The sequence below is a fragment of the Lycium ferocissimum genome, chromosome 4 (genome assembly GCF_029784015.1).
Source record: "Lycium ferocissimum isolate CSIRO_LF1 chromosome 4, AGI_CSIRO_Lferr_CH_V1, whole genome shotgun sequence".
NCBI lineage: Eukaryota > Viridiplantae > Streptophyta > Magnoliopsida > Solanales > Solanaceae > Lycium > Lycium ferocissimum.
Genome location: NC_081345.1, coordinates 51,239,212 through 51,261,026, shown reverse-complemented (window position 1 = coordinate 51,261,026; position 21,815 = coordinate 51,239,212). Strand labels below are relative to the sequence as shown.

The 21,815-nt window shown below is 36.8% G+C and overlaps 1 protein-coding gene across 2 annotated transcripts; it reads left to right on the top strand.

Moving 5' to 3' along the window:
- The first annotated feature begins 1,792 nt into the window (after positions 1 to 1,792).
- On the top strand, positions 1,793 to 21,595 carry LOC132053484 (protein LATE ELONGATED HYPOCOTYL). Of its 2 annotated transcripts, none has more exons than XM_059445540.1 (8): positions 1,793 to 1,997; positions 2,705 to 2,730; positions 2,973 to 3,177; positions 3,263 to 3,374; positions 3,680 to 3,741; positions 19,117 to 19,344; positions 19,422 to 20,855; positions 20,936 to 21,595. In XM_059445540.1, the coding sequence occupies exons 3-8, from the start codon at positions 3,139 to 3,141 to the stop codon at positions 21,347 to 21,349; spliced, it is 2,289 nt and encodes a 762-aa protein (XP_059301523.1). In that variant the 5' UTR covers positions 1,793 to 1,997; positions 2,705 to 2,730; positions 2,973 to 3,138; the 3' UTR covers positions 21,350 to 21,595. The 2 variants fall into 2 exon arrangements, with proteins under 2 accessions (XP_059301523.1, XP_059301524.1); XM_059445541.1 differs by having other exon boundaries at positions 2,705 to 2,858.
- The last annotated feature ends 220 nt before the right edge of the window (positions 21,596 to 21,815 follow it).

Below are 21,815 nucleotides of genomic sequence, written 5' to 3'. Positions count from 1 at the left end.
GACATAAAAATTGAAACAAATGAAATATTTGTTACCAAACTTGTTATGACACACAACAAAATGAGGAAAATCGAATTGGGATGGAGAAAAAGGAGTAATGTTAATTGAAGAAATTGAACTTATGTCCTTCAAATAGGCAGATTTTTAATTTTTTCTCTTTAGCAATTAAACTTATGACAACTGAGACATAAATTTTGTAAGGGCAAAAGTCATGCTAGGTATAATTTGTGATATATTATGATGAGAAAATATAAATTTATGTTTCACGAAAAAATCATTTATTACGAGGGACACAAGTGCAAATGACGTTTGGATTTCTTGTTTGAAAAAATAAAAACATTAATTATTTTGTAAAGAAATGAAAAAATATAAACACTCGAATTTTGGACCTAATAAAAAAAAAAGAGACAAGTGAGGGATGGCTCAGTGGTAAAAACGCGACTTCCACCCACGACTAGGGGTCCCGGTTCGAGCCACACTCGGAGGAAGTGTGGAAACACTATAAATCCTCCTAAAATGGGTGGGGGAAAAAAAAAAAAAATAAATAAAAAAAAAAGAAGATTCGTGAACTTAAAAAAGAAAAAGAAAAAGCGGTTGCCAAGTGGCACTTTCTTTAACCACATATCTCCAATGACTAATTTTGACCTCACGAAGTTCTTGGCAACAAGCAACACGCTCTCCATGTCAGCTAGTGGGTCCCACAATGATTAGCTGGCGGTACTTTTGCTGACCTTTTTTACCGACTAAACGAGTTAACTCAATAACTCAGTACTGAGTTAAGTCCACCGAGTTTGTGGTAAGAGATTACAACTAAGAAGCTGTTTTTTTTTTTTTTTCTTTTCAAATTAAGCCAAACGGGCCAATTCATTTTTTCGAGCTTATTTTAAACTCAAAATGACTTATAAGCTAGTCAGTTAAATACTCAAAAAAAGCTGAAAACAGCTTATAAGTTATTTTCAGCAACTTATAAGCTAAGCCAAACAGGCTCTTAGTACTCCCATCCTAATATTACCTTTCTATATTTAATAACAATAACATACTTAATATAATTTTATAAGTGAGATCTAAGAAGGGTAGAGTGTTCGCAGATCTTACCTTAATAACAACAACCAAGTATAATTCCACAAGTGGAGTTCGGGGAGGACAGAGTGCACGCAGGCCTTAGCTTTACTTTGAGAGGTAGAGATGCTGTTCCCGACCTTTCCATATTTAGTAACAATTTAATTTTAAAATACTTATTTTACCATTAATGGAATAATTTACAACCACACAAATATTTATAGCTCATTTTAAACCACAAATTTTTAAAATTTTGCTTTATTTTTTTTATCGTGTCAAATTAAACAGTCTCATATAAAGTGGGCCGGAGGGAGTACTTTTTTTTTTTTTTTTTCACACCCGGAGGTAGTAGTTTCTAGCCTCTAATTCATTTCCCCCATTTATTATATATTGAAAAAATAAAAAAAATGAATCCGAAAAAATAGTAGTGGCTGAGATTACGATTTGTTACCCTCCTATATTCTATCATTTCACAAAAGTGCAAAGTGGGGTCCATGGCGACTAGCGAAATAATCCTTCAACCACTAATATCCCTCCACGTGGAATTTCCTTCTTCCTATTTTAATCCTTTCTCTCTCTTATTCACCCTCTAGCATTTTCTAGCCTCTAATTTATTTCCCCTATTTTTCCCATCATTGAAAAAAGAAAAAATAATAAAAAATACTAGTGGCTGAGGTTTTTCTTAAAAATTAAAACAAAAAGCTGTTGCCTGTTGTCTCTCTTCTTCTTCATTTGCTTCCAACTATAGTGCTCTCTTTCTCAACTATTTCGATTATTGATTGTACTTTGTGTAGTACTTCATTTCTTCGATCTACTAAAAAAAAAAAAAACACTATGTGTTTTTGTTGTACAAGTGGTGGTGGATGAGTTTGAGTTTTCAGTTCATGCATGATTGGAAAATCTAGTACTATCTTCTTACAACATGGTTTTCTTCCAAGGTATTACTTTACCAAATCTCTAGGGTTTTTTCCTTGTTATAGATTTTATTTTTGGCTAAACTTTTAAGTCACCGTTTGGACATAAGAATTGTGAAATTTTGAAAAAAGTAGTATAGTTGTTTTCAAGTTGAAAATGATATTTGGATATTGGAGTTCTGTTTGGACATGAATACAAATTGGAGTTGTTTTTTTTTTTTTTTTTTTTTTTGTGAGTGATTTGGAGTGAAAATTGTGAAAACAATACTATGTCCAAACAGTTTTCTGGAATATTGTAACAATTCAAGTTTTTGCTTAGATTTGATTTTGGCTAACTTAGGGGGCGTTTGGACGTAAGGATTGCGAAATTTGAAGAAAAAAAAAAATAGTATTTGTTTTCGAGTTGAAAATAGTACTATTTGGATATAAGAGTTGTGTTTGGACATGAATATAAATTGGAGTTGTTTTTGGAATTTTGTGACTGATTTGGAGTGAAAATTGTGAAAACAGCTTTTTGACGATCTATGTCCAAACATTTTTCCGGAAAAAGGTGAAACTATTCATGGCCAAACGGGACCTAAGTTTATTCAGCTGTGAAATTGCTTACTGAATTAACAAGTAGCTAATTGAGTTTATTTATCACTGGGTATATTGTTGTTGTTGTAATTGAGTTTATTTATGAAACTTACTACTTTTGTGTGTTTGTTTGTTTTTGATTTGATTTTGTAAAGGTTTAGGCATCATGCGGTTCGTTTTGGTGAGCAATTCTGGATAAGGAATTTTCTGTCTACCACGTCTATCCTGGTGGACTCTGATTTAATTTTAGAAAAATCAAAATTAATTAGCAGATAGTACTTGCTGTATATTTTAGAAATCTGGAGGAAGGTCTGAGATATTTATGAATTTCCATTTTAAATTAAGATCTTACAATTGATTATGGGGAAACGAAGGCGGATCATTATACAATGTCTGTTTGTTACATGTTCCTCTCTTTTGCAGTAGTGTTACATTATCAGGTTCTTTTGTACTACACAACCACGGCTAAACTATATTTGATAGTAACTGATGTTGTGGGGAGAATCGGAAGAAGAAGATTCGTTCTGTATCCCCTTTTTGTCCCTGAGGACTTGAAGCAGCGCTAGCTACGTTTGGTCCTTGTATTTTGATGGACGCTTACTCCTCTGGGGAGGAGCTTCTTGTTAAGGTGCCTTATTTTGTATAATAATATGACTCTACTTTTTGGTTGATAAGCTATTTATACAAGTCTAATGATGTTGTTTTTATGGCAGACAAGGAAACCGTATACAATCACTAAGCAACGAGAGCGATGGACAGAGGAGGAGCACAATAGGTTCCTAGAAGCTTTGAAACTCTATGGGCGTGCTTGGCAGCGCATAGAAGGTACAATTTATGTTCCTCTTTCATTTTATTTGTTGGAACCAGACTATTAGCCTTGGTATCTTTCTGATAAATATCATTCGTGACAACTGGTATGCAGAAAACCGATTAGTGCATGTATTTGTGAAAATAGGTCTTTGTCTGATGACTCTTGTGATGTTTCTTTTATCACTTACAGCTCAATCCACTGAATATCTCTTCTTTCGGGATTTGGGGTCAACATTCTATCTGTTATGCGTCTATGTATTCTCTTACCTTGAGGCTTTTTTGTGGTTGTTTAGTTATTTTATTCTTTTGCTATTGTGCAGAACACGTAGGAACAAAAACTGCAGTGCAGATCAGAAGTCATGCGCAGAAGTTCTTTACAAAGGTCATTAGCTACCTTTGACCTTGTGCTTAGTTAGATCATTTACTTGATGGTTCCATGATTTGATTTTATTGTGCATCACACTTACTTTATAGACTTATTGATCATTGTTTGCTGTCAGCAAGTACATATTCTAAGTAGATATCTCTCTGTGAGTCATATAAATAAACATATATCAATAGGGGCAATGATCTTCAAGTCTAATTGCCACCTGTGACGGAAAAACTTCCACATGCTTGACCCACAATTGTTTGGGTCAGGCACATGGGGACGTGTTGATTACATAATATGAATAGGAATAGGAATGACTATCTGTCAAACGCCAAAAAGGAAGGCATGACCGGCACCCAGTGCCTTCAACTCCCACCGAGCGAACCACATTAATATAGCTACCCCAAATTCCATCATTATAAGGTCAATATTGTTGAGAATCTAATTGAGTAAATAAAAGTGTCATCTCTCTAACAGCTTACTTTTAGACGAGATGGTCACAGTCTTCAATATGGTATCAGAGCAGGCATAGGTCCTGGGATCGAGTTATCAAAAAAGAAAAATTCACATGCTGGGCGTATGAAAAAGATTCAGGTCCGCACGTGAAGGGGCGTGTTGAGAACATAATTAAGTAAATAAAAGTGTGCTCTGTCTCTAACAACTTAAGCTTTTAGATGAGATGGTCACACACTTAATAAATATAAGAGTCTGACGTAAACACAAGCGTCAACATGAAGCTAGCTTTTCTAATTCAAAATGTAAGTTAGGCCTGTGGCCATATTACATAAGTAGGGAAAAAGGTAGTAACATCATCATTAACATGACAAGAGAAATAAAATGATAGTTCCCATGTGCACAAACCTTCCACAATGTAATTAGAACCTCCAAGAACATATATGATAATGATGGCACGGGACATAAATTCTCAGCTCATCCAAAAAAAAGCTACCTATCCCATGCAACCTTGGGAGTGGAGGTGGGGCCCATCAAAAGTAACTAGCATGTACCATCCGCTTCGAACACAATAGGATCTGAAACAATCAAGTAAGTTGCCCCACGAAGCATCATTGACTCCTCATAAAAAGATTTCGAGTCACGTCTTTAAAACTCCAGGATGCAAGATAAAATAATATATATTATGACATTTCATAACAATGCAGTTAATGAAACTTTAAACAATTGAAAAACAGTTCATGTGAGAGCTGACAAAATTTGAGTCAAAGCGTAATTTAGAAACTTCTTCCTTTTAAGTTAGGGAGTCTCTCTATACAATGACATCATCATATCATCATATATACACCATGAGAAGTATCACGACGGACGGCTGACACCCAATTATTAAGGCAAACTCACCATATTGTTGCATGAGTCAACTGTTGGAGGGGCTAGCACCCTAAATGTTGTACTCCCAGTTTAGGTTGGTAGTAGTAGTAACCATCTTGGTTTAACTATTATCCTACGCTGGCATGTTTAGTTTCTAGACAAACATTTCAGCTTTTAGAATGAATGACCTCTCAATCTTAAGGTTCTACAAAAAACATTTAACATCATCATTTGATCATCTGATCAAGGGGGTAGAAATGTGTTTTGGGCAGTTGAGGAGTAGTCTTCGGTCCCTTATTTATATTTGGTGCATCCATGTAGTTCCATAGAGGATTGGGTGAATTTTTTGGAAAATCATGTTTTTTTGTAGGTTCTTTACCTTTTGGTATACTTCTTGTATACGGCCGATTTTGGCCCTTTGACTAATGAAATGTTTACCTGATAAAAGAAATCATCATTTGATCATTTTTAGGCCCATAACTCATCAAGAGTTTGTCATATTTAGCCCACATAATAACAAACATACTTAGTGTAATCCCACACGTGGGGTCAGGGTAGGGTAGGATGGGATGTACGCAAACCGTACCCCTAGCGTAATGGGGATATTTAGCCCATAAATAATAAAAAAAAAATCATTGCTTTAATATTAACTTGATAGCAATTCAGTATCTGCAATCAAGTTAAACATGAAGCATTAGCTCAACCTCCTCATTTACTTTCATAGAAACTTCTCAAGTTATTATAAACTCATTGTTGTGCTATCTTTAATTTCAAGGCAATCAATTAGCCAACGTATCTTGCTCATTGACTCATACACACGAAACTATGCAAACATCTTTATAAGCTTACATTCATGCATTTTTTGCAAAATCGTCTTAAAGGAAGGTACATGTTAACTTACATTGCTATACCTTCCAAACAAGCTCAACAACGCTCCAAACATTTAATTCAACTCAATCTACACTATTGTAATCGATTTCTATCAATTTGAGTTCAGTTGAATTTGTTTCAATTCATTTAGAGTTTACAAAGTGGCTACAACCCCTCTTCCAATCCAAATTTCACTTTTTCATAAAGTGCACTTGATAATTCAAAAAAAGGGCAGTTGTCACAAAGCATCCCGCATTAGTAGGTTCCGGGGAAGGGCCGCACTCCAAGGGTGTGATGTAGACAGCCTACCATAATGCAATTGCAAGCATTAGTGACGACTTCCGTGGCTTGAATTTGTGACCTATAGGTCACACAAAGACAACTATTAATATATTAGAATCACTAGAAACAAACATTCAACTCATTTGTCGTACTATTCATCTTCTTCTACCAATACCCACAACCTCCACAAATGGTGGAACCTAGGGTTCATTTATTAGCACTTTCCAACCACCAATCAACACTATTGATATCATTTACCTTGTAAATAACCATAAAAATTGAATTTGGAGTGGTGGAATCACCTTCGCGGACCAAATTTTGAAAAATCAAAGTTTAGGGTGTTCTTGACCAACTTGAAGATTTGGGAAAAAATATATAGATTCAAAGGTTGAATGATGTTAACACAGATGTTTAAAAGTAGTATTTAACCGAAAAATACTCCAAAAACACCTTGGTTAGTGGGGAGTTGGTCTTGGTCGGATTTGCTTGACAGAGAATAGTCCTAACTCATTGGGTGTACTTGCAAGGGTGGGTCAGTTGGTTGAGCATGAGGCTTTCGTAATGGAAGTCACAGGTTCGAAACTCCCTACCTACCACTGCAGGGGATTTGCCTTCTAGGTCGAGCTCATCGCACGGGGCTTGTCTATTGCGGGTTATCTCTCTTGTGTGGTTTGTGGGCTATTGTACAAGAGCGGAGTTTACCCTGTACGCACCCGATGGATAGCGGCTGCAGGTTTCCTCGTCATAAAAAAAACTCATTGGGGTGTTAAAATTAGCTAAAATCCCGTGCATGGGGTATTTATAGGCTGTACCAGTCAGGTGCACGCTTTTTCGCGCTTTGAATATCTCTATTCTGGCAACTTATCTAGTTAGCTTTTTGTGCGGCCCCTCAATTGCGCAAAAAAAAGCCATAACTTTTTGTAGGGATGTTCAAATGATGAACGGTTTGAACCATCGGAAACTAGACTTGAAGGCTACAATTTCATGTTTTAGTCATAGCCTAATTTGTTGGATATTGTGAGTAATGCTCGTTTAAAGTTAGGTCTTGTGCTATCTTGGGCGACTTTTTCCATGTTTTATTTCTATTGACCTTCCTACCACTCCAAACCCCTTCCAAAACACACCGTAATCTCGTTGACATATTCCAAGGATTGTATTACCCTCGTGTGGGTCTCACACACCTTGGGGCTACCTTAAGAACTTAGTTAAAGTTTTTAATTGTCTTGAATTGTAAAGATATGAATCTTGGTCCTAACTCAACCCCAAAGGCTAGCTCAAGAAGTGAGGATTGCCAAGCCAAGCCATATTAAAGAGACCACCCATCCCCTTGAAGACCGATGTGGGACTTCTTCACACCCCTCAAGCACAATTCTGTACATTCGGAGCATGGACAATTTAATATGGGGGCTTAACATCAGCAATCATGTAAAGAGATGGACACTGGGCGTAACTCAACCCTAGAATCTAGCTCAAGAGGTGAGGATTGCCCAAGCCATATTAAAAAGACCACCCATCTTTTTGAAGACCGATGTGGGACGACTTCATGAATAAACGTCCAAAACTTACGGGGCTTTACACTATCTCTCCTAAAGCCTGAAGCTTTTAAGTAGAGGTGAATTCTACTATTTGAGATGCTTTAGTCAACGCTCTGGGTTTGGATGTTTCTATTCTACATATGTACATTGCCTAAAATACTTTTGGGAGTGACTTGGTTAATATGATATTAGAAGTAAAACTCTGTATGATAATCTGATCCTCTTTTCTTGGGTTTGGAATGTGTGTCATGTAATAGTATGTATGTTGCATGCAAACTCATGATTATAAGAGTAGTCATAGTCTCAAGGTACGTCAAGGCTGAATTATCCATTCTTTTGCATTTTTTTAAAGCAACTGTTTGTTTTATATTCACCCATAGTTTTGAAACTTTTATTTGCGTTGATGGACTTTTTGTAAAGTGTGATAGTATGTGAACTTTAACACTGTGTAAACTGTGGGAATAAATTCAATTCGTGGAAAACTGAAAAAGACTCAATCTATTAAAATGAAGTTCATGAATTCCAGTGCTCTGCTTCATGATTCCAATCATCTCTTAGGTAGGCAAACTTCTCTTTAGAGAGTGACTTGGTTAGTATGTCAGTTAACTATTTTGAGTTGTTCAATGCTTGAGTTAAGTTAAGACCGTTTTCAGAAACAATAAAAAAAAGATCAGTTTCAGAAACTTCTATGATGAAATGGTATTTTATGATTATGTGCTTTCATCTGTCATGATTACTTGGTCTCCACTCATGACTATAGCAGATTTGTTCTTACCATGGATTACACTTTCTTCGTCGTCTTTATAGCCAATATCTTTACGTAGCCAATTAACTCATGGCGTTTTTGATATAGCAATATATCCTGCTTCAGAGAATGATTGAGCAACAACCTTTCCCTTTTTCGACAACCAAGAAAATATTCCTCATCCAAGTGCAAACAAAATTTTATAAGTACTTTTCATGTCATCCTGACTTCCAGCCCAATCTCTATCTGCATAACCAATCAAGTTCACATAATCTACAGACATCAGATATTCCATAGTCTGAGTACATTTCAAGTATCTCATGTATTTCGCTTGGTTCTTGCATGAATTTTGACGGCAGACTTGCTGCAAATGCTAGGTAAGTTTTTGTAGCAATAAGATATAACAACTTGCCTATCAGTCTTCTATGTTGAAGTAACTGCATTCTTTTCACATTATTGTTCTTCTATTGTCATTAGTTCCTGTCGGGTTTACGCTGCTTGCAATTCTCCGTCTTGAATTGATTAAGTATATTGCTTCATACTCCTATCAAAACGAATACCTTCTCCTTTTTTTGGGACACTTCAATCCCTTGGAACAATAATGCAGGATTTGCGTATCAGTCATCTCGTAAGTTCTCCCCGTGTCACTTCTGTGTTCATTCATGAGGCTGGAATTTTTACTGAAAACCAATCATCTACATGGATGCAGAGAATAAGCACCTAAATCCCATTGATCAAAACATAAAAATTATGGTCAGATGTGCTTTGTGGATAACCTTAGTGAGATAACGATTATTCTCACAGTATCAAGTTCAAGGAGCTTCTTTTAACCCACGATCGCCCCTTTCAACTTATAAACTCTATTTCTTTTGTAAGAAAAAAAATTTCTATGCTCTCCTCTTCTCACCCAGAAACCTTGAGATTGGTTAACATAAACTTTCTAGATAAGTAATTTCCTCACAAAATTCCTAAAAACATAGATCTTTTAATGGAACTAAGATCAAGTTGAAAAGTCTTTACCATTACTTTTGAGTTGCAAGAAATTAACAATTGAATAGCTTCTAGCTGCAATAGGTGAAAATGTCATAAGCAAAGTATCCTCTTTTTCCGTGAATTCTCCTGCAACCAACCTTGCTTTATTGTCTGCGCAGAGTCATTGTAATCTAACTATATTTTGTGGATCCATCATAGCGCACTCATTTCTCTTCCTTGAGGTAGATGAACCAGCCTGATGTTTGGTTTGGTCAATTATGTGTCTCCCTTTTCATTGCCTTTTAGTTGGGCTTCTTCTTTCACTACTTCTGCCGCATTTCTGGTTCAACTGTTATAAAATTTCAAAACTCATATACTTCGATCAGACTCTCTCTCTTTTCTTGGAGGAGAAGTTGAATATGTTGTTGGGTCTTCAGCTGGATTGATATTTAAAGTTGTAGGAAATAATAATATTACTTCAACTTTTGCTTCCTTGGTTGTATATGGTGACCTGCACTTCACATCAGATTCCAATTATCATCCTCATGAAAATATGACGTCTTTGTTAACAACAGTTCTTCTAGCATTAGCATTAAGCAAGGAATACCTTTAGTTTCACAGAACTCTAGTAGACAACTTACATGAAAGCATCTTCACTTTTTTCATCAAATTTGCTACTTTTTTTTTTCTATATGATTATGAGCATAACATATGCTGTCAAAAACTTAATTTAAAAAAAAAAAAAAAATGCTTTTGAAAATCCTAAGATGACTTACATATGGGTTCACTCCACTCTGTGCTTCAATTGGAGGTCGCTTTTGCTACAACTTTGGTAGGACAATGATTCAGGATGTAAACTGTTGTGTTTGTAAACTACTGCCAAAATTGTTAAGTAACCCTTTCTCATTTAACATAGCTCCTGCTAGGACGTTTATAGAGTCATGCCGCTTCGAGATTTTGCTCTGCTTAGATTCAATCAAAGCTCAGCTTGATTTATCTCATTCTCAGTCAGCAGGCGGTTAGGCTCGGTAAAAACTCTTGGTTATGCTCGGTCTCAAGTCTCAACTAAGTAACATAGGCTTGACTCGGCTCGGTTGAGTTGCAAAAGTATTCATTTAAAAATAAATTCAATTATTAACTAAAAGTAGTAATTAATTTAATTGTTAATTTGATAATCAATAAATAAATATTTTAAGTTTGTATTTTGTGCGTTTTTAATTCTATGCAATTAAAATTTTAATCAGATTATAACTTAAGCCTACTTTATGATTGAGTAAAATGTAATTACTTATAAAAGAATGATTAAGGTGTAATGCATAAAATTTTAAAGTTAAGAATGCAAACTTAACGAAATCAACTTATTACAAGACTTTTTTAATTTATTTTTTGCTTTGAAAGTTCAATTTTATTTTATATATTTAATTGACCTTGTCTGAAAATAAACCCTAAATATAAACTAGTATCTTATATTTCAATGACATATGAATTCAATTATCAAATTAAACTATTAATCTTATACTTCATATTTCCCATTTTATGTGAAAAACTTTCCTTCTTGTTTCTCCCAAAAATAATGTAACGTTTTTTGTATTTAAAGATAACTTAAATTTAAACTTCCTATTTTACTCTTAATGAGATGATTTTATAAGGCCACAAGTTCCAAAAGGCAGTCTTTCTTTGTTTCATAAACTCCGTACCAGAAAAAACATCATTACATGAAATAAGACGGAGGTAATAATCCTTTTTCTAAATTCATCATTTTATTATAAAAGTAAATTTTCTTTTCTTTTTCTAAGAAAAAAATTGTGAAACTAATTTTTTCTAAAGGTGTAGTAGTGCCGCACAGAAGCGAAAGTTAAATAGTCAACTTGGACTTGGCTCTGCTCAAGTTGATTGTAGTGTAGCAAAGGTCGGTAGGACTCAGCTCGGCGTGGTACTATATCAACTCGGTTGAGTTGATGACCCTCTCTCATTTTATCCTCAATATATGTTACTTCACCTTGTGGTGCATGTGGTAAGTTCATCTTGGCATCCACATCTCCATAATACTTATCTTGTGGATATATTGGACCTTAGCAGCCCAATATTCACTACCATATAATATTGTTGGTGTTATAATTGTTATTTTGGTAGGCATCCTTCCATCATAGCACTCCGGTAGCATTTCTCTATGTCAACCATCTTGTTTTAAATTTGAGTAACATCTTCAATCTATAATTCCATTCTCTTGAAACAACTATTCTAAATACCTATATTGTTTGTGTTTTGGCACAACAGTTCTGTCTAGTCTCACCTCAACTTCGCTCTTCTCATGCTGACTAAACTTGCATTCATGTACTTGATATTATTTTTACTTATCCTAAAACTCTTATTCTCTAGAGTTTTTCTCCATAGTTTAAGTTTTTGGTTGGAATTATCATTGGTTTCGTCAATTAACACTATTAGCATCAAATAACATATACCATGATACCTCATCTAATATTGTGTCGGTTAGCTCATCCATAACCAGGGTAAGCAAGTACGGGCTCAATGTTGATCCTTGGTATAAACCCACTGTTATAGGGAATTCTTTTGTACCTCCTACTACTGTTCTCACACTAGTGGCGACTCATTTGTACATGTACTTTATGGCATTCATATATTGAATATGAATCCCTCTCTTCTCCATCACCCACCAAGGATCTTTTGCGGTACTCTATACTTTCTCTTAGTCAATGTAGACCACGTGTAGATCTTGCCTTTCGCGATAAATTTCCATAAATCTTCTTAGCAAATATATAGCCTCTGTTGTATATTTACCAAGCATACATCCAAATTGGCTCTGTCACTCTTATCGCATTCCTAAGTCTACACTTTATCACTCTTTCCAGAATTCATCCTATGACTCATGACTTCAATGACCTGATAGTTCACACAACTTTGAATATCTCCTTTGTTCTTATAAATTGGAACAAGAGTACTCTTTCTCCACTCGTCGGCCATTCCTACCACTTCTTAGTATAGCATTGAATAGCTTGGTGAGCCACTCTACTCCAACCTCCCCTAGACACTTCCAAACCGCAATGGGGATACTATCTGGACCCCAAGATTTCCTTATCCTTATATTTTCCATGGCATCCTTTATCTCTGACGGCTTAATTCTGTGAGTGCAGTTAAAGTTTCTATCATGCACAGACGTCTGCAGGTCCAAAATGTTATTCTTTTGGTTTGAGTTGAACAATTGATCAAAATAGCCTCTGCATCTCTCATTAATCTCATTATCTCTTGTCAAAATTTGTCGAGAATCATCTTTAATATACTTAGTTTAAATCCTTAATCATTCTTCAGTTTTGCAACATTTCTTTCTCCTCTTAACGTGTCCCTAGCTTTTGGTACAAGCCATCTAGAGCTTCCCCTCGGGCTTTACTAATAATAGCCTTCTTAGCTTCCTTTTTATTTTTGCTTGGATTCTCTTCCTTTATTACCTGTTGTATATCAGAGATTTCCTAACATCTTAATGCATTATTACTTTTTTTAAAAGGTTTGCCCAATCTAGTTCAATATTAGTCTCTGTTTTATACCATGTTGCAATTATTTAAGATTGTGGGAATACAAGCTCGGGGAAGCTCCTGTAGGATCGAGAAAATGTGGCCAGTGAGTCATATTGCATTTCAAATTCTAATCCTCTTCTCCGTACTCCAGTATCGTATAAAAATAGAGTCAACCCAGAAGGTTATAGAATAATTTAGGTTTTTTGCCAATTTACTAATTTCCGATCGTATTATAGGGACTTTCAGGTGCAACTAGGGATGTTAAAGTTTAATGACGGAAATTAGAAAATCATATGATCTTTTAACTACAGTTTTTGATTAATTAGCTAGTTGATTGGGGAAAGACTAGAGGTGGATTAAGTGTAGAGAATGACTTCTTTTACCAAGCTATGGTTGGAGACACCCAAGTCAAGAATCTGTGAGCCAAAAGATGAAGATTCCCTGGACCAATATAAGTAGTAGATGATGATAATGATATGAGATTGAGAGCTGTGCTATTAGGAGTTAAACTTATTCCAGATCGAAGACGGATAATTACTCGAATCGAATCGAAGAGATTTGTAGAGGATATCTGAAGGCGAGAAGGAACAAAGACTTACTAACATAGCAGCAATGCAATTTAAGGGACGACGAAGGTGTGAAAAGGAACATGAATCTGGATTCTTGAATTGATGATCGGGAAAGAAAATTGGTTAATTCGAAGTTCTCGAAGTTCAAGTCTAGGAGACATGGGGATTGTGGTTGAAGCAAGGTCCTCCAGGGATACACAACTGCTGGGTGCCACACGAGCTACTGAATTTGGTGGGTCGTCATTGGAGCCCGTTAATCAAAGTCAAACGGTTCTAAAAACCAAAGGGACTCTGGAGCCCCGGACCAAAGAACCGATCGTGGATTATATTATAAGGGAAATGCAGTAGGAGGTAAAAAAATTTAAAATCGTCAGTGGATATGAAGAAACACAGACAAAAAATCACCTGAAAGGACCTCAGATTTAGGGAGTAAATGTGAAAGATTATGGAGATCCCACATACCAATTCAAATCGAAGAGGCAAAAGTAACTTGTGGATTTCAGGTCAAATTTGAGAAAAGTAGAATGGATTGGTAATGGAGGTGTTGTTGCTGTCAACAGTACAGGAGAAGTTCTGTCTGACATCTAATTGAAGACAAGTGGGGACAAGGAAATCATTAGTCATCTTAGATTTTAAAAGATGGCAAACCCAGAGAATACCAAGGAAGATACTGCCTGCACTTCGGCAATCTGTTGGTACGAATCTGAAACTCAAAGGGAACTGCTCCAGGTCTTGAATAGCTGCGATTTAATAGGGCAGAAATAAATCAATTAAAATAAGGTTGAAATTTGAGTTGTAGCAGTTATAAGTCCTAATATATTAAACTTTTCATGAGCTCTAATGTTTAGTTATTGAGACTTCCAAATAAGGATGTGGATTAGGCATCTTGAAATAGTGGTTGTTGAAAAACTACCATATTTTGTATGTAATTTGAAAAGATGGACTAACATGAGCTGAGAAAAAGTACCTTGATAATCTGGAGTAAGGGCATAAGGATCAACTAACATGGAAAGTTGACTATAAAAAGTATATATGGTAAGCCCCCAAAGACTAGGGGCACCCTATAATTGGTTGTCAAGTCAAGGCCCAAATGGGAAATTGCTCATAAGTTTCCTCTATAGATGATAGTTTGGTATAGCATACCTGTTAATATATAGAAATGTTTACCATTGTTAAAAAAAAAACATCATGCACTAAAAGGAATTCAATCAACGTGGACTTCAATAGGAATAGATGATAGTCATTTACTCACGCCGTCCCAACTTATGTGATACTTTTTCCTTTTTAGTCAGTCCCAAAAAGAATGACATATTTCGATATTTAGTAATAAATTGATTTTAACCTTCCGATTTTACCCAATGATTTATTGCCATGGAAATTTCTCAGGCTTGTTTTAAACCACAAGCTCTAAAAATCTTTCTTGCCCTTTTAAACTCCGTGCCCAGTCACACCTTCACTTAAATTGGGAAAGAGGAAGTAAGAAATAAGGTGTTAATTTCTTTTCCTGAACAATAGTTGGTCTTATAATTAAAAAGTTTTGAGTGAAAGACCATTTTCACATGGTATCAGAGCCTCTAAGATCTTGGTACAGCCTCAAATAGCTTCTGTAGCCGGTGGGCGGTCGCCGCCCATTGATGCCGCCCGCCTGGCCAGCCATTCTTTGAACAATAGGGAACAATTCTTTCAAATGACATGAACATTTCTGAAGCTATGAATACTAACGTAGTAACATAGACAAAATGAACTGAAAAAGAAGCCACTTATGGTAAGATAAATCGAAACAAGCATAGAATGTTCTAGTTTTATTCTTCAAGAACATGCTAGTAGTTTATAAAACTAGCTTGATATTGGGTGTGTTTGGTATGGAGGAAACCATAAAATGTTCTAGTATTATTCTTCAAGAACTTGTTGGAAAATATTTTTCAATTTTCTCTTGTTTGGTTGGTCAAAAAACACATATTTTCTCCGGGAAATCAAACTCCTTAAAAATGAGGAATGACTTCCCTAATGGAAGTGGGGAGAACAAGTTCTACAAGTCACATTCCTAAGTTCATTGTCTCCTCTCCACCCACCCAACTCCCCCAAGCCTACCCGTTGACCATCCCACCACTCGCCACCCTCGAACCCTCACTCCCCATTCTATCCCGCAAAACCCACTTATTTTCCAAGAAAACATTTGTTAGGAAAACATTTTACTCCGTACTAAACACACCCATTGTGAATGCTCATACCTCAAATTATAGGGTGGTAGATATACCTTTTTCTTGCTAAATTGCAGTTTAATGGAAAAGGAGGAATGAGATAACACTTTGAATTTAACTTGTAGGTTAAACATGATGTCATGAGTCATTGCTAATGTAAGTGGCAGTTACGCCAAGTTTATTACTTAGTAGTCCTTTTCTGCGTAACATCTAAAAATTGACCAAAGGTACAAAAGCGGACAAACTTATTTGGCTATAAAACTAACCTAATCGAGTCTAAGAGTTTGGACTTTGTTAAGGGAATAGATTAGATAAATCTGAAGAAAAGAAGAGTATATTATATAGTCATGTTGAGAAAATGAATTTTGGACCTAACTTATCTTGAAAGGTAGTTCAAGCGGTGAGCATTGTCTAAGACCATATGAAGAGATTAGAACCCATACATTTAACAGTTGTTGGATTTTAACACGCTCCACGCACAACACATACATTTAACAGTTGTTGGATGTTAACACACCCCACACACATACATTTAACAGTTGTCGGATGTTAACACACACCACACACAATTAGTGTTGGATATCTATTATAGAGTAGCATAACGTGGGTGGCCCAACATTAGTAGCCGAACAGTATGATGAGTCTGGTTGATACCTATTATGACCCAAAACTAGAGTGTGGTGACCAACACTCAATAAACTAAACCTTGTCAGGTAAATCCATATCCGTATTTCCCATTATACATCATCATCATAATAAGGGCTTTTAAGCTGCCCAAATAAATGTTTATAATCACTACATGCTAAAGTAATCTTCAAATCATGGCGCTTACGCCAAACATATATATAGTACTCCGACAGGATTATCATGGAGCTTCTAAGAGATTACAAACACAACCAACATAGAGTTGCACCCTGGCTACACAAATGAATCACATAAAAAATCAAGGTCTCCACATAAGTGTGGAGTCACCAATTATGAAGAGGCGGAGGGAGATAACTCTAGCCCGTAGCACCCTCACGAGTCAAACATGTATGAAAAATATACGACGACTAGGGAGTGAATACGTAAAATACTTTAAGTCTCATCGACTTCCTTCCAAAAGGCGGAACAAGCCTTTGAGACCATAACTTCATAAATCCATCGCTTAGAGCACAACTATTTGTTTTTTGTGATGAATATTTAACATTTCATATTTATCCATGAACTTTTGGATCATGTGCATGTAATAAAACATTCATAAGACTCATTTGAAGCATAACATGTGTCATAGTCTTTATAGGAAGTCCTACTTTGCTCATGAGAGCCATACTTATAATCCACCCATGAGGGCCATAGAGGGTCATACTTTCTTGTAATTTGCCTCTAAGGGGTTATGTTTTTTGATACTTCACCCACGAGGACCACACTTGCTCATGTTTTACTCACGAGGCCAAACGTACTCAATAAATATCAAAATGTGGCTCATAAAGCCATAACAAAATTGCAGCAGCAGATCCTACATTTCTGATGAATTTTCGAGTGGCAAAACAACTATTGGTTTTTAGTTTGCAATACCAAATAACATAGACAAGGCCCCTCTCTCCCACAATGGTTTGACTTGTCATCAAGTATCAGAGCGCCAAATGAGAAAGTAAAGAAGTCAATTATCTTTATATATATATATTCTTCAGTTCCACTAATAAAATAAATTTTATATTGGGAGAAGAGGAATATTTTAAAAGGGGAAAGTGAAATTCTTGGTTATGGAAGTCCTGTGTCTAAGATTAATGGAAGGAACAAACTAATTGAAACCTTTAAGTGAAGTCATAGTATTGGCCAATTGGACAAGGTAATTACTATTCTTTTACGAGAGGAAAGTTAATGGGGCTGGTTTGGCTGTGCAAACTGCTCAGCCAAACCAGCCCCATTTTTTTTTTCAGAGGAGATGAGGGGTTGAATAACATAAACCTCTTTAGTTTAGTGGTACTAAAAGGATAGCTGCTCCCCAGTCGAGAGACGTGTGAGGCCTCTTCTCTACAAAGTTGAATTTGATAAATGTGATTGTTTTATTATTCAACCAAATACCATTTCTTCTTGGTGCCTACATGCTTGTGGCTCGGAAAGTACCTCAATTCACTGGTAATTTCGAAGTTCGAGCTCAATTTTAGAAGATACACTTAGATCTTCATTGTCATGTCCTCATGTCTTTAATTTCAGACATAAAGACTATCTCGCAACTTGAAACTTCAGCTTTAAGGTTTCAAATTAATGCGTCATGCCTTCACCAGGAATTGAAGCTTGTTTCTTTAGGGAAAACAAAAATCTTTGATGGCTATTGAGTCCCAATTGAAATTTTAACTGGTCAGCAGTAGATATACTCTTGTCTAGGCGGGGACTCTAGAAGTTGTGTTGCATGGTTGGAGAGTGACAAGTAGGCTGGAGAAGGGTAAAGGGGATTGACCGTAGGTGATGGGAGCTTGAGATACAGGAGTGAAGAGTGACAGGGGAGGTGGGGAAAGGGAGTAGGGGAGTGACAAGTTGTTGGGGAGGAGTGAGTAAGTGCTTGGGAACGGAGCAGCAGCTGAAGGCGGAAAGGCGTGACTGGCTGGGGGGATTGGGGAAGGGAAAAGGGATCAGCTCGCATGGCGTTTGTAATGGGTTGGTATATTTGTTTCAATCTTGAAGCCTAGTTCTTCTTTCTTTGTTTCTTTTTTCCTTTTGGTCTTTTTGGGGAATACTAGTTAGTAGAGGGTTAAATAGGTTTAGAAGATTATTCCAGCATTGGTGGACAATTTGGGAAGAGAGAAACCAAAGTTGTTTTGAAGACAAAGCCAACCATTTCCAGAAGATTAAAATGAAGTGTTTAGGGTTGTTCTACTTTTGGTGTAAGGGAATAGGTTTAGAAGATAATGAATCAATCTCTGATGTATTAGAATCTTTGTGAGATGACACAGGATCAGATGCTTACACTTTTGTAATCTGTAATTAGGGGGACTACACAGTTTTGTGTAGTCTTTATATATATATATATATATACACACACAAATATGTTACCTTCTCAAAAAAAAGAAAAAGAAAAAAAAAAGAGGGTTAAGTAGGATATAATTGGCTTTTGTTCCAAACATCACCGCTATGTAAGATTTCTAATATTGGAAGTTCAGGACTGCTGAGATTCCTAAAATGACAATTAGAGCGGAGGTATTATGTATTTTCCAAATTAGAGAGGTCTATTTAGTTGCACTAACAAGATGATTCAGCTATGCAAGTCCAATGATTATAAACTCTGATTGCTCCTCTTTTCATGTTAAATTTTCCTATAGCCATTGTGTTAAGTAACTAGTCTGTGGACTGACATTTTAGTTTCCTAATCTGGTCCAGTTGGAAAAGGAGGCTCTTACGAAGGGAGTCCCAATAAGTCAAGCACTTGACATTGAAATTCCTCCTCCACGACCTAAAAGGAAACCAAGTAATCCTTACCCTCGTAAGACGAGCATAGCAGTTCCCTCATCACAGGTGGGAACAAAAGATGGGAATTTATCGACACCTTTTTCTTCCATCTGTGAGGATAGGAACTTATTTGACCTGGAGAAAGAGCCGATTACTGAGGTATGGGTTTCTCTTCATCTTGAACATCTTTTACTTTGTTTTCTTTGAAGGCTAGTTATATTCTTGTTCTTTATCAGAAACTTGGTGGAAACGAGAAGCTGGGCAATGTACAAGAAAACCAGAACAAGAAAAATTGCTCCCAAGGGTTCACTCTTTTCAAGGAAGGTGCTTCTGCAGCCTCCGTGTCTTTAGGAAAGTCCTTGCAAACACATGCGGCACCTACAGATTTATGTGCTTTAAGTGAGTCTGTGCCTGTAAACAAAGGAGTGGTTAACCATGAGATAGCAAATAAATCTTTTCTCACTGTTGAATCCAAAGATCATCAACAGTCAGATAGACTCGATGTCAAACAGTCCTTTCAAGGTAACAGCTCTTGTAACATCTTCGACGGGGGGAAATCTTGCCAGTCGAGTGAGAAAGTGGCACAAGGCGAGAAAAAACATCCACCAAGTCAGCCAGATCATTTTGGGGAATTCTCAAGGAATGATATGCAAGTGCCGCACAACTATCCAAGACATGTGCCAGTGCATATTCTTGATGGAACAAATGGTTCTCAAACTACCCCAGATATGTTATATCAAGAATCTACGAGTCACCAAATAGGTGGTATCCCGGGGCTCCCAAATTTGTATTCTAACCCGGCTTCATCTGCTACATCTGAGCACCATAGCAATGCTCCACAATCATCTATTCATCAGTCATTTCCTTGTTTCCACCCCACCTTCACCCCTATTCGTGATCCAGATGATTATCGATCGTTTCTTCAATTATCCTCTACTTTCTCCAGCCTTGTTGTTTCTGCGTTATTGCAAAACCCAGCAGCACATGCTGCAGCAAGTTTTGCCGCTAGCTTTTGGCCTTATGCAAATATGGAAACTCCAGCGGATTCTCCAACAGGCAACACTGCAAGCCAGATCAACTCAGCTCCTAGTATGGCAGCAATTGCTGGTGCCACAGTAGCAGCTGCAACTGCATGGTGGGCAGCCCATGGGCTCCTACCATTGTGCTCTCCATTTCAAAGCAGTTTTATTCCTACATCAGCAACATCAATTCAAGTGGATGCCTGTCAACCTAGAGTAGGCAAGAATGAAGGAAGAGAGGGAACTCATAATTCTCCCCATGCTCAGCAACCCGTCCCGGAATGCTCTGAAGCTTTGCAAGAACAACAATCAGCTTCAAAGTCGCCAAATTCACCATCATCAGAATCGGAGGAGAGCGAAGGTAGGAAGCTAAAAACTGGGTTAACGGGTACTGATATCGAGCAAGGAGCTGTAGTCACGGAAAATAGTAATCCAAATGCAGGAAAGGGCAGGAAACCGTTAGATCGCTCTTCCTGTGGATCTAACACACCTTCAAGTAGTGAAGTGGAGACAGATGCTTTGGAGAAGGATGATAAAGGTAACGAAGAACCTCAAGAACCTAATGTTAACCTTCTAGCAGGAGACGCTGCGAATCGGCGTGGTAGAAATTTCATCAGTCCAACTGAATCTTGGAAAGAAGTCTCCGAAGAGGTAATGAAAGCTTTATTCTTGTAAGATCGTCAGTGACCATTTCTTGCTTTACTAATTTCTGCTTCTCACCTTTTCCACAGGGACGGATAGCTTTCCAAGCTCTTTTCACCAGAGAAAAGTTGCCTCAAAGTTTTAATCCTACACTTGATCTGAGAAATAAGGGAAAGATCATTCTTGAAAAGTTTAAGCAAAATCCAGATGAGAAAGGTCCATGTATATCGCAGTTAGACCTTAATGATCAGGCATCCAACATGTGTTCCAATCATCAAGCAGTGGAAGGTAACATGCTATTAATTGGCAACAAAGAAGATGCGGAAAAATGCCTACCAATGATGGATCTTGGACAAGTAAGGTTGAAAGCTCGCCGTACTGGATTTAAACCTTACAAGAGGTGCTCATTGGAGGCAACAGATAGCACGGTGACAGGTTCAAGCTGTCAGGATGAGGAAAAAAGCTCCAAAAGACTTCGGTTGGAGGGAGAAGCTTCGACTTAGTGTGTCAATGTGCAATTCTACGAGGGAACCTCTCTTGTTGCATGGAGAGCGCTATCCATCCTGTCATTATCTTTTCCCCGTTTATATTACCCAGTTCTAATGTACACGAAACTTGTCGTGTAGGTGTGTACCATATCATTTTATTTACTGTTTTAATTGGATTTATGCAAAGGGAGACCTTGAACAATGAACTTAAATGGATGTATTTAACAATCATAGCAAATTGAATGGACCTTGATTGGACCAGTTTCTCAGCAGAATAACATGTGAGATACTCATGTTAACATATTCCATTCGTTGTTCTGCACCATATTTCAGGATGGAATAAAATGCGATACAACATTTCACATGGGTACGTGACCGGAGCGTGAACAGAACTCACGACCGACCTTGAATTATAGACAAGTGAACTCATACATGACTCCATATCATTGTTGGATAATCATATTCTTGACTAGTGAATTTA

What these genes read in the sequence shown, in the direction of transcription:
- LOC132053484 (XM_059445540.1), top strand. Translation starts at nt 3,139, where the DNA reads ATGGACGCTTACTCCTCTGGGGAGGAGCTTCTTGTTAAG. An exon ending in GGGAGGAGCTTCTTGTTAAG is followed by an intron (nt 3,178 to 3,262) that starts GTGCCTTATTTT and finishes TTTTTATGGCAG; the next exon opens with ACAAGGAAACCGTATACAAT. An exon ending in CGCAGAAGTTCTTTACAAAG is followed by an intron (nt 3,742 to 19,116) that starts GTCATTAGCTAC and finishes AATCTGGTCCAG; the next exon opens with TTGGAAAAGGAGGCTCTTAC.